General features: G+C 44.9%; 1 protein-coding gene across 1 annotated transcript in view; it reads right to left on the bottom strand.

Moving 5' to 3' along the window:
- Nucleotides 1-4,942, bottom strand: part of MYO1D (myosin ID) — a 133,508-nt gene extending 128,566 nt beyond the window's left edge. Inside the window, exon 1 of the mRNA XM_061555817.1 lies at nt 4,437-4,942. Within this exon, the coding sequence (XP_061411801.1) occupies nt 4,437-4,531 (95 nt within the window). The 5' untranslated portion in view covers nt 4,532-4,942. The remainder of the gene's footprint in view (nt 1-4,436) is intronic.
- Nucleotides 4,943-13,805: the final 8,863 nt, after the last annotated feature.

The following is a 13,805-nucleotide window of genomic DNA, read 5'->3' as shown; positions in this document are numbered from 1 at the left end:
GCGTGATAGGTATTGCATGGCACACATTGCCCATGTGCAGTATAGCACGGATTGATATTCTCATTATTGCTATTTATAATGTATAGCCTTTTTCCAATAAACTGCTGTATGAGTGCTACTCTATCGAAGTTATGGGGCTTGTTGGACCGTACAGTACTTCGACACTCTGGTCAAAGCAGGTTGGTGAAGGCTCGCGACCCAGCATCGGTTCACATGTTCACATATCATTCATATTACCTGTGGCTGGGTATCAAACTCAGATTTGGAGATTTCATAGCACGAGCTACCATTCCATCCATAATGTTGATAGTTACTGCGTGGTGATGTTCTACGCTGTGGAGACACGTTATTGAGGTGAGAGAAATACAAAAAGAAATGCTGGAACTTAGGTGCAATTTCTCACTGGCTCCTGTCCTCCTGCAGCTTGCTGACATTCCGAAATCAGACTTGCTTTCATCGATGGCCAAGGATGTCACTGCTCTGTACGCTCTGTACCATGTGAAGTTCTTCCCCTACCCCCACAGTGGTCCAGCCCATCAAATCAACTTTAGAAATGCTCCCAAACCCTCGCTTCCCAGGCACCCACACCCACCCCACCCCACCTCACCCACCCACACATCCCACCTACACACATCAGCCAAAAAAATGCTTGCCTGGCACGATCACTATCACGAAACAAAATTCCTGTTTGAACCACAATTCACAACGGGTTTAGAAAATGAACACAAAATGAGTGCAACACCGCTGGCAATAACAACACTAGACCTTAAGCGCCATCGTTCTGCTCCTACGAAGGCACATTATGAGTTGACTACAGTAGCGTGCAAGCCATGCTGCCGTGGTGTGAAACACTCAGCAAACTGGACCTTGCAATCTCCTGGCCTGGTGGTTGCAACAATGTTGCAAAGTGCCTGGAATCCTCCCGCCTCTGTCCACCCAGAGGTAACAAACATGTAAAACAGTCAATTCGATCGGCTGGTCGCATGTGGCGGGGTAAAGTACGAGCACTCCCACCTCTTCCCAGACCTTTGGCCAGCATAGAATACTGTAGAGTAGGCCAATGCCCTCTCAAGGAAGCCCTCTCTAGTACTCTCTAGGGGTGCCTCTATCGCCAGCAGCGATTTGAACAAGAAATTGCAGGGCAAAATCTCTACATTTTGAAATCCTTTATATTAAGTTCACTTGCTTGCTTGCTTGCACGCTTACGGCCGTGCAAATCTTTCGGTCGTCTTTTAACACACTTCCCGTGATCCAATCGAGCTGACATTTTGCACACAGACTCGTTGTGCGTGACAATTTCTTTTAGTGAAATTTTTTTTCCAAAATTTTACACTTTTTACGTAAAAAAAATTTCTATTTAATTACCAATTGCTTAATGGTGGCAGGCAATCATCTGACCCATAGGTGGCAGCCATCTCAAGCCAGAGGACGAGAGGACTCTAGCCGCCACGCATATAAAGGATTTATAGTGAAAAACTTTGTTTTTACGGGTTCATTTTTTTCACGTGCGTTTGGGCTAAAGTTGTAACTGGAATAGGGGGGATGAGGGGGGGATCACGCATGTGTTTTTGAAGTCAACACCTGCACCGGCTTTGCAGCCACGATTCAAATTAAACTTTTCCATTCACCACAGGTGTTGCCACATATAAAGGTGTGTCTCCATATATGACCTGGACTTTATATCTTTTCATTTTGCAACGCACCACCTTTGCACTTTACAACAGGCATTGATAACGACAACACTCCTAGCAATAATACGCATGTTTTATGAGTCTGGTTCATGAAAGTTACTCAAAGGTTAGATCCCAAATCAATACAACCATCGTCAGCCATGATCAATCCTAGAACCTGCAACAATCCACCAAGCACCTGCGAACGAGCCGATCTCATCACTCCATCTAATTCTATGCCTTGGCTACCTCGCCTGGTATACAGGAGGTCGTGGGTTCGATCCCTACCCTGACGCTTGTTGTAAATTTTGACTTTGCATGCTCTCCCCGTGGTCGCGTGGATTTTTCTCCGAGTCCTCCGGTGTTTTCCCCTCCACATTTAAAAACAACATCATGCGTTGAGAGTATTCGGCTGCTATACATTTCCACACGATGATAAGCCACTTTGTTGGGCTATCATGCGTGGCCAGGCCGCTTCTGAAAAAGAGCTACATAGCTCAGTGGGCCTTACCTGGTAAAATAAAAAAAAAATTGTTTTATAGTTCCATTATTCTTGACCGTCGGCTTTCATAAACTTGTAGCAACGCGTCTTGACCAAACCTTAACTCAACAATTTGAAATATCTTGAACCGGCGCGTGCACTCGAATGCGCGTCCTTCCTCGTTCCGTCCCGTCAGTGTCATCCTCCCAGCATGCTTCTCTCTTCATGCCTCGTTGCACAAATTTCAGTTTTTGTTCCGTATTATTTGGCAATGACTCCACCACAACGATCCCCCCCCCCCATCCCCAATATTCAGTTGTTCCGTTTCCTTCGTTTAATGGCAGTGTTTCCGATCCAAGTCGTGGCAGGTAAGGGGCCGTCCATAAATGACGTCACGCGATTTTGGACGATTTTTGACGCCCCCCCCCACCCCCTAGTCACACTGCGTCACAAAAAGTCAGACCCCCCCTCAAATATGACGTCACAAAGATCTGCCCCCCCCCCCCCAAAAAAAAAAACATGCTTCAAATCGCTTTAAACTATTGTCATTGTAGTGCGTAGTTAATGTGGCGCTGCACTCTGATGTTGTAGGAGAAAACATTGATTAAAAAGTCTATTTAATTAAGTAGAACGTGTTGTCTATATTTATTTAAAGTTGCGCATTTTGATGTGACGTCACATTTCTCAAACCCCCCTCCCTTCGTCACACATCGTCACAAACGTCTGACCCCCACCCCCCCCCGGTGCGTGACATCATTTATGGACGGCCCCTCATACGCATTGATTGACAAACACAATAACCCAGGTACATCGGTGTTTGCCAACTCTTCATCATCTATTCAGATGTCCAGCTTAAATCCGACACCTGTGTGCAACGGAGCCTGGCTAATTTGGTGATGACAACGCAACGGCGCATGCACGCACAGAAGAGACACGCGCACACCTGAAACGTTAAAACTCCTAATCGCACGCACACACACACACAAGCAGTCACAAGGGCGGGACGCCCGGAACCCTACCCGCTCTACCCACCTACCCAGTACTGTATCCACCACATCCACGGTGGAACACTTTAAAATGTATATCTATGATCCTTAAAAGGTTTACAGCTCCTTGTCACTCTACTGCTGAATGATGCCACTTCGCCCGTAACTCCCTCCCCTTCTCTCCCATGCCCTATTGTTTGTGAGGGCTGCATTTCCCCATTGCCTTCACCACGGCTGCTCAGTGCACGTTTATGGAGGTGTGGGACGGGATGACGAGGGATGGGGTGGGGGAGTTAAAGACTGGCTTGCGATGTCACTTGCCGTCGGTTAACGCCGAGGCCAGGAATCCAACGGAGGTACGCGTGGGTCATACGTAGCACACAGCGCGCTAACCACAGCGCCACCGCTCCACCTTTACCCTACCACAGGCTCAAATAAGCACTGTAACCGTGCATCACTTCTTCGTCGTCAGCTACCTAGGCGAGGCTACCTAGGCGTTTCCCAACCCATTCGGCTGCATTCGGAAACAAATCCATGCGTCTGTTCCATACCCAAAAGGAGCACAGATAACACTCAATCGCTATTTGCTCTAAAGGCAGTGAGGGGGGGGTGGTGGGGTAATTCCACATTACTGTGGCCGGGAGCTATAGTTGTCGTCTCATATGACAACCAGCACAAAGTGGTACTCAATTTGAGTCGTCGTTCATGAGCGCTCATGAGCCACATGGGAGATCTTCACTCAGCAGTGGATCTAGAAAGGGGCTGACAACTTGTGATTCTAACTCGGACGTTGCAAGCAAGCGAGTGATGTATCAAACGCGGTCTAAAAGTTGCACGTAGAAACCACGTATCTCACAAACACACACAAAGTCTACCAAGTGAATGCATTCTATCGCCTCGCCAAGAGGTCCGATCATAAGGGAACTGTACTGCACACGTGGGGAGGGGAAGGGATAGGAAGACTGAGTTCGATTCTTAGTCCCGGCTAACATCAGTGTTATATCAGAACTGGTTCGACCAAATCACCACCCTCCCACCCACCCTGCACTAACCCGTACTGGCCAGTCCGGTGAAGTATGGTCAAACAGCCACCAATAACCCCCAGCAGCGGATTGACAAACAGTAGCTGTACAACTGTGTTGTTGTTGTTGTTTGCAACTTTATTGCGGGCAAATAATTCGCAACGTTCGCGGCGTGCGCATCATCCACTCTCAACTCACTGCTGGGGTGGTACCACCTCGGCGTACGTGAAGAATACGTAGAGTCGTGTCAATGACACCATCTCTTTCACTCGCTCACCTGAGCTTCATGTTGGCCAAGAAGTCTTCCGTGGTGATGTTATCCAGCAGCACAAAGTCTGCCTTGCCAAACTCCAAATCCTCTTGCTCCGCCATAGTCCTCTTGTCAAATCCAACGTTCGCCTCCTTGCTCGACTTCGGTGCGTCAAAGCCCCTTCGTGCACCTACTTTAACGCACGCCCGCCCCTGAGAATGTGCAAGCACTCTTACTCACTTCCCGGTCTCTCTCGCGCGCACGTTGTTGCCGGCAATGAGTAATGGTAGTAGGGAGGGCAGGCTGAGAGCGCGAGAGAGATGCAGGGAAGGGAGGAGGAGGAGAAGGGGGGGGAAGAGATGAATGGATGAAGAGAGGAGATGTAACGAAGGGATGAATGTGGCTCCACGGCACAGGCTGTGTTTGCAAAAGAAGCAACGTCTCACTTACACACACCCACAGAGAGACACACAACTTGTTGCCTGCAAACTATGTCACGACTGCTGTGTGTGTGCCGTCAGAGTGAGGCTTGCTGGTTCGCCGCCCTTCCCACAGGCACGAGGAGACGCCCTGCCTACCCTCCCACACTGCATGACGCACACATTCCACCCACCCCACCACCACCTTCACTTGCAGCAAGAGCGGGGGACACGCTACTCAACTCCGGCGCTCACAGTGGAAGAACTCCCGACGATTCCTAATCCGCGAACCCAGTCAGCCACGACGCCGGTCGTCATCCCTTGGACGATGTAGGTTGACCGCGAAAAAGAAAAAAAAACGAATATCCGCTCACCTATTCTTCCTGTTCATCTACGGCAGTGTTGTTCACTCATTTTTAGAGCGGGGGGGGATAGGGGAACCACTTTGGGGCCGTCCATAAATGACGTTACATTTGTGACGATGTGTGACAAGGGGGGGGGGAGGTAAGAAATGTGACGTCAGATCAAAATGCGCAACTTTAAATAACTATAGACAACACGTTCTATTTAATTAAATAGACTTTTTAATAAACGTTTTCTCCTACAACATCAAAGTGCAGCACCACATTAAATACGCACTACAATGACAATACTGTAGTTTAAAGCGATTTGCAGCATGTTTTATTTTTTTTTGGGGGGGGGGGGCAAGGCTTTGTGACGTCATATTTGAGGGGGGGTCTGACTTTTTGTGACGCCGTGTGACAAGGGTTGGGGGGTCAAAAATCGTCCAAAATCGCGTGACGTCATTTATGGACGGCTCCTTTCGCCGATAAGACATCATCAATGTGTGGGGGCCGCCACACATTTGAAACCATTGGGGGTTTGGCAGCAGCATGAGGATGGCGATGGGGGGGGGGGTGTTTTCACTTGTTGTGTATTATCGGGGGGCCCGCACGTCACTAAAGGCCACCAGGGGCCGCAAGTGGCCCGAGGGCCTTGCAATCCATGAGACACTTCAGCGTACAGGCATTTACTAATGATGTGCTTCACTCTGATATTGACAAGGTCTGCGATATCCCCAACCTGACTACGGCTTGGGAGACCTTCGGGTACACGTTTCTCCAAATTCTTGACAAACATGCTCTGTTGGTTAGATTTTAAATTAAAGGCACGTGAAAACTAGGGACAAGGCTTGGGCATGTGCTCAGAAAAAGTAATTTGGTCAGTGACTGGCTAGAATACAGGATTTTAAGGAATAGATGTGTCAAAACAATATGGCATGCAAAAAATACTTACTTTTCCTCCACTCTTCTGGAATCACGTGGCGATGCCAAGGTCTTCTGGAAAACAGTAAAATGTATCGAAAAGGCATCTAACACAGATCATCTTCCCGTTGCGCTTAGCCAAAATGGGGACTATTTTTCAGAGCCCCAAAAAATAGTCGACAATTTTAACCTTCGTTTTTCTGAAGCTGGTGACCTTTTTTATAATGTATTGGGAGTCACCCCTGCTCATGTAATTTCCTACACCCCTGTCCAAACATTAAACGAATTTACTTTCCAGCTTATCCACGAAACAACCGTCCTACCTCAAAGGGTCCTCCTCTACCGGAACGGTTAGTATTCCCGTCTTTGCTCTGCTAACTGTTGGTCACCTAATATACAAACCTATAGCCCATATTTTCAACCTGTCCATAAAAAAAGCATCGGTACCTCTAGAATTGAAACATTCCTATGATCGTCCACTTCACAAAGGGGGCCCTAAAGATGATCCAAATAACTACCGGCCTATCTCAATTTTGTCCCCGTTGATGAACATTTTTTTTAAATTATGGAACTACCAAATTAGCAGTTTCCTGTCCGACAACAATCTCTTACATCTAAACCAATCTGGGTTCTGAAAAAATACAGCACCACATCTGATGCATTAGACTCTCTAAATCACATTTACAGTAGCATTGATAATAAGCAGTACTGCGCCAGTCTTTTTCTTGACTTGTCCAAAGCTTTTGATACAGTCGACCACAACATCCTGCTTAGTAAACTAAGTTGCCTCCGTTTGTCCAAACACGCAGTGGAATGCTTAAAAATGTACCTCTCTTCTCGCACCCAAACTGTATTCATAGGTGGTTGGAGGTCAAACAGTGCTAAGATAACAAAAGGGGTTCCACAGGGTTCCATCCTCGGCCCCCTCTTGTTCTCTCTTCATGTCAATGACTTGGGCACTGACCTGGATCATTCCAGGATAAATCTGTTTGCAGATGACACGATACTGATTACTGCTGGCTGCTCGCCGGATGACGTGATTGCTAAGCTCCAGGATAATTTCAACAAACTACATCAGCTAGTTGCTCTTAAACTAGTCCTGAATACCTCCAAACCAAGGTGCTATGCTTCTCACCAGGACTAAAGCAGGACATTATTTTCCCCAATTACATTCCTTAAATAACTATCAAATAGAGCAAGTCAAGATCTAAAAGTATCTTAGGGTCATCTTTGATTCAAAACTGAATTTTCAAGATCACATTGATTATATTGGTTAAAAGACAAAATAAAAAATAGGTTTTCTGTATCGACACAAGTATTGCTTCCCCCCTATGTTTCGTTTGGAATTGATAAAAGCTACCATACTTCCTCTACTTGATTACTGTTACATCGTATGTAAATCAACCCCCAGTACTGTACTGAAGAAGCTTGACCCAATTTATCACTCGGTTTAAGATTTGCATTGAACTGTCCATATAGGACCCACCACTGCGATCTCTACATTGGGTCAAACTTAACATCTCTTAATGATCGACGGCTTGTGCATCAGATCTTATTTATTCACGATGTACTTACAAAAAAATCAGCAAACTACCTGCTGGATCTCCTCACTGTTTCGAAGAACAAATGTGACCTAAGGTCTTTGCTCATTTACCAGCTTCACATTCCTTATTGCCGTACAAATACTGGAGGAAAGTCCTTTGCTGTTGATGCCCCCAGGGTCTGGAATGCTATTACCAATAAACTAAAACTTGAATCACTACCTGTGAGATCTGCACTCAAAGCTGCTCTTGAGGAGCTGTACACACCCCGCTGCCACTGCGATGCAGAGTGGCCTGAAATCAAATGCACCACTCTGGATGTCCACTGCAAAGTATGATCTTGAGTTTTTATTATAGTGGGCTGATCTTTAAAGGTGCATTGAAAAATGTTGATACTCCTGCTGTTATGGAGTGACTCATGCTGCCAGCTATGGCTGCAAAGTTTGGTCGTATATGTGTTGTATATCGTTTATTGTTAAATTGATTTACAGTTCATATGATCACTGTTACATTGTTTTTATCGCTTTATTTTGGTGATTCCGAAAACGCATGGTTAAGCCATGTTTGTTTGTTGAAGTACGGAGTTAGCCTGATAACTTTAATCTAAATTGTCTTATGGTTGTTATTGTTTGACTTGCATCCCACTGGGATTTTTGCACATAGCGTTGATATGTGGTGCTTTTTTCTGGACGATTTTTCTGGTTTTTCCTGGATGTTTCTGTTGCGCGTCGTCACTTGAAGATGTTCTTTGTTCATGTTTTGTTTGTTGCGGTTGCACCCGAGTCAAGAGCCTCATGGCTCACAGGGCTACACCTAATGAATGAAACTGAACTGAATGAAGAGCAATGGGTATACAGTAATGATATACCCGTAGTGTTTTTAAAGCACAATTAAGGTTTTTGGGCGAGTATAAATGTGTCGTAACCCTCCACCACCCGACACAGCCAGTAAGGGATTTGTCACATAAACAACGCGCCAATTAGCTACTACTTCAGCCCACCGGTGTGTTTGAAGAGTGTCTCCACAACATTTACAATTTGAGTACGACGTTTCGCTGGTAATTACATCCAGCATCATCGGGCGATTTGCCAGAATAGTGAAGCCATCCACCTGCTTCCGGTCTTAGATAGAGCAGCAGGGTGACGTCATCACCATAACTCTATCAGGTGCAGAGATCAGAGGCGGTATTGCAATTATATAGTAGTTAGTAATCAGTTCATTAGCATGTGTTTCCTCTATAAGGAATGCAGTTGTAAGATTTATTAATTAACAAAAACGCTTCCAGGCCGCACTCAGCCTGTAGCTGTCAGAGCGGCTTAAGACTATTGGTATTTCTCTCAATTTCAATGGATTCTCGAATTAGTCTCGGCCAGCAATAATTAGTTTAACACAACACTCCAACGGTATCAAAATAAATGGAGTGTCCTTGTTGGCAAGCCTGTTCTGCAACTGCCGACAGTTGTGTTTAAGAGTATTTAATATTTCGTTGGTGTTCTTTTAGTCTTACTCTAATGTTACGTCCCGTCTGTCCAATAAAGCGTCTGCCACATAAGCAATTAATCCGATACACACCTTCTGTTGATAACTTAGGCAATTCATATTTTGTACAAGATACTAGTTTTGAATGTTGTGTCCCGTGCCAAATCTTACTCTGATTTTTTTGTTTGTCCAAAACTCTAACTAATTTGTCAGTTACTCCCGCAATATCTGGTATTTTGTTTTAATAACCCGATTGCTTTCAGCAATATTGGTCGCGAAAGCCTACGTGTAAAATTTTTCAAACCAAGTTAACACCAATGCAGTTTGTACGGATTCAAACCACTGCAGATTATATGAATTATTACCATTGAAGATTCTACGGATTGATACAACATGATACTTTATAGATTCACATATACTGACATCCTTCAGATTCTATGGATTTACATATTTGTAGATGCCATGGATTAACACCACTTAAGAGTGTAAAGATTCACACCACTGTAGATTGAATATGTTTACTTCATATTAACAGTAAGTGTTCATCATAATGTTATTTATATAGATTAGTTATAGTTTTGAATATATCAATATTCACCGGGTACTTTTTCATCATACCGATATATTCGCAAATTATATATTTTTTAACTGGATACAAGAATGCCCCTTGGGAATAATTTCAGTTGTGCTGATATCCAAGGTGCGCTTGTATGAGAAGTATCTGTTTGCCTTCCCCCACCAGTGAAAAGCAAGAATACAGTTCTTAAATCATAAATCAGACTGTACTTATATACGGTGTGCTTATATGCAAGCTGCACTGTGTGGATAATTGTCGGCTATGTCAATATGTGCACGGAGGTAGGAATGGAGATACGCCCAGCAATGTTGCACCGTTTGACTTCGAGGTTAACCGTTAACGAGATGTTTGCATGTCCACTTGCAATGAGCAAGTTCTTTCGCTCGGTGATTGTCCTGCTGCTTTGGGCATTCCCCCTTTGACACCGCACTTCTGAGCTTCTTTCGCACCGTACGTAAACAACCAGCGCTAATCGGAGGAGACACATGCCAGCATTGGACGAACATTAAAAAACATTTTGAACGGAGCTTTTGGCAGTGGCTGGAGGCAGGGGGCCGTGTTAGTAGTTCTCATGGGTGCTGACTGGAGGCTCAAATTATTGATCGGGGTGATGCCGGTGCAGCGGCAGGAGCGGGGGGCGGGGGTGGGCTTACAGGAGTGACGAGTGACATCTCAACTGGTCCTGGCTCCCATCCATTCTGAGGTTGCGATCACTACCTCAACATGGACATGATTAACCCAGCGATGTGTCATCAGTTAAGTTTAGTTTGAAATGCCTTCTCTCTCTCTCCGAGACAAAGTGGTGAATAAGAGCCACGGGAAGTGTGCACTGGCCAGCTAAACTACATAAATCAAAATATATATAAGTATATATAAAAAAACAAACTCAGCGCGCTCGTCAATAACATTGTCTTAAAATGGAAACACAAATACAGTAATGGGCGATGTTTCGGGCAATGACCCTTCTTCAGAATCAGAAAGGGTTTTATTCGCCATGAAAGTTCGTACAGACAAGGAATGTACTTTGGCCGGAAGGTGCATACATTCAACATATAGGAATCTTAAATCTTAAATAAGTGGTTTACAAGTCTAACTATACTAAAGGTACAAGTCTAACTAATACTAAGGATCTAAAGCATATAAAAATTTAATAAAATAAAATCTAAAATATACAATAGCTATAATATACAATATAAAATTACAAAAATGCAAATAGGGTAACATAGTGCAAATATGACAGGGTGTCATTGTGCAGATATTGTGTTAAAATCAGTTTGAGCGTTAAAGTCATAGCACACATGAGTCCTGCAGCTATAGGAACCATGGCCTGTAAGCAATGGCTGTTGCTAATTTGGAGACTTCCTCTTTTTGCACCTCATGTCAACTGTAATTATGCAGGAATGGCGTGTCCTCAAAATAGCGGGGGCGGATACACCCTGTATACCACTGTTATCCACCCATTTGCAGAGGGGCCACTCTCGCCAATAAGACATCATCAGTGTGAGGACCACCACGCATTTGAAACAATTGGGGTTTATCGGGGGTGTTTTCACATTTGTGTATTGTCGGGGGCCGCGCTTCAGAGGCCACACTAAAGGCCACCAAGGGCCGCCAGTGGTCCCCGGGCCTTGCAATGAAGAACACGAGCATATACTGTGGCACGCATATGTTGCGCAATTACATTTTTTTTATAGCACACACAAAGATCATAACATGAATATCGTGTAAAGCTGTGCTGAGTTATTGGCAGCTGCATCCCCACGCAGTGCAGAAACGTCAGGGTTGCCAGGCAGTCCCAGATTAGAACTACCCAGTACGGTAACTAGTGTTGGAGTTTGCTTTTCAGAATTGTCTTGTGATTTTCAGTGGTGTATTTCACTTGATACATATTTCTTTTTTTATCTATAAAGAGTTAGCAAAGCCTTGGAAACGTGGCCAGTGGCCACACACTTCTGCCAGCAAGTATGAAGGGGGGACACGGTGGTGAGATGTGAACTACCTCGCCTGGTATACAGGTCGTCGGTTCGATCCCGACCCTGACGCCTGTATATTTGGAATTTGCGTGCCTCTCTATCCGTGGTCGCGTGGATTTTCTCCCGAGTCCTCCGGCTTTTTCACGCCACCTTTAGAAACACGCGTTTAGAGTATTTGGCTGCTATACATTTCCACACGATAAGCCACTTTGTTTAGCTATCTTTTGTGACCAGATCGCTTCTTTAAAAAGAGCTATATAGCTCAGTGAACCTTACCTGGTAAAATACCAATAGTTTAAAGTTCATATTATAGTACTGTACTGCTGTATGGATAGAGGTGGAGTGAATTTACAAAACTTTCCCATCGTTTCAACTGCCTTGACTAGAGATTAAATCGAACCAGCCGCCTCTGGAAGTGCCCCTGTGCTAACCGCCACACCACGGCAGCATCCTGTGTGAAATTTACTGGCCACGACTGTTCACGGAATTGGGCGTGGTGCGCGTATTCATATTCTAATAACTAAACTAACGATTGTTTTTACTTCACCAGGTAAGGCCCAGTGAGCTATATAGCTCTTTTTCAGAAGCGACCTGGCCACAAATGATAGCTAAACGGAGTGGCTTTTCACGTGGAAATTTATAGTAGACAATTATTCTCAACGCATGTTTCTAAATGTGGAGGGGAAAACCGGAGGACCCGGAGAAAAATCCACGCAACCACGGGGAGAGAGACACGCAAACTCCAAATATACAGGTGTCAAGGTTGGGTACGAACCTACGACCTCCTGCATACCAGGCGAAGTAGTTAACATCTCGCCACCGTTGCCCCCCTTCATACTTCCTGGCAGAAATGTGTGGCCACTGGCCACTTTCCCAGCGCGTTGCTCAAGCTACAGTTACTGCGCCGACCACCCGTTGAGTCATGCTGGGTGAACTAACCGATGGGACTATTTTTGATTGGGCACTGCTCGAGCCAAGTGTAATTATAAACACAGCACTGTAATTAGAGGCTGTACGGCTCAGCGTAGAGGCTTACATTTTTGCGACTGTATCATGCTCATGCAAATTACCACGAAGCTTCTCATTTGTGGCTATACGGTTGACAGATAGTAGTCATTGCGTCATATCGGTCCTCTTCTTGATGAGGCATGTGCTTACAATACTATATATAAATATGATACATACTTGGTATATTGCATGCTTATTGGCATTTACTCACGAGTGCTTATGAGTGCTTGGTGTGCAGTGAGCTGTCGTACTAAGCTGTCTAGGCTGTGCTGCATATTTGCAATTGTGGGGACAATTAACTGATTTATTATCATGTATACACGTCAGTCATCTAATTACGATGAACCTCACATGAGTGCTTTATTGAATAATAATTAAATCTTGACTTAAAGCCTTCGTGACTGCAGGAATTCATATTTTTGGGTCTTTCGGTAAAATCACGTAGATAGGTTCAAAGAAAATAACAAAAATAACAAAAAACTACGACGTTTCGATTACAACACAAGCAATCGTCATCAGGAGAAAAACATAGCGGGAAAGCTGCTGAGGCAGGATATTTTAAAGGTTTGAAATGTGTGTAGCCCATGGGTCATAAACGAAGTGGGCGGAGCTAGTGATGTTAAAGTGAGAAATGTGCATGTCAATGTAAAGTCGGAGAGCTGCTTCCAAGACAACGAAGGTGCGGAGGTGGCAAGGGTGATACAGTCGGGTTTTTTACAATCGGGTTTAATTGTCTTTTTATATTAAACCCGATCATCTGAGATTGGGAGAAATCCGGTTTCATTGGTTCTAATTGCAGAACCGCACTTCTCAACGATGGGCTTCATCCATTCCAAGCTAAGGAACTCACTGGCGCCCACGATTGTGAAGCTCGTGTTCATCAAGACCAACCTGCCCGCCGCATTCTACGACTACCCCGTGCCCGACGGCCCCGAGTACGATAGCAGCACCGACGAGGAAGCAGCCTAAGCCTATCAGAGTTTCGTATTCATTAAACCAGGTTTTAATTCCACGAAATCGGGTTTAGTTGTATTAAAGAAAAAACCCGATGCCTGCCGCTGGAAAAATCTGTTTTTTTTCCACCCATGGGAGGTGGCCATTGTATTGTGAGATTGTTAGCATCGCAATGTAAGA

This window comes from Lethenteron reissneri, chromosome 21 (assembly GCF_015708825.2).
Source record: "Lethenteron reissneri isolate LAM-NWPU_2019-01 chromosome 21, ASM1570882v1, whole genome shotgun sequence".
In the NCBI taxonomy this organism is placed as follows: domain Eukaryota; kingdom Metazoa; phylum Chordata; class Hyperoartia; order Petromyzontiformes; family Petromyzontidae; genus Lethenteron; species Lethenteron reissneri.
Note: the sequence above shows the minus strand (reverse complement) of the source record. Positions and strands in the feature narration are given on the sequence as shown.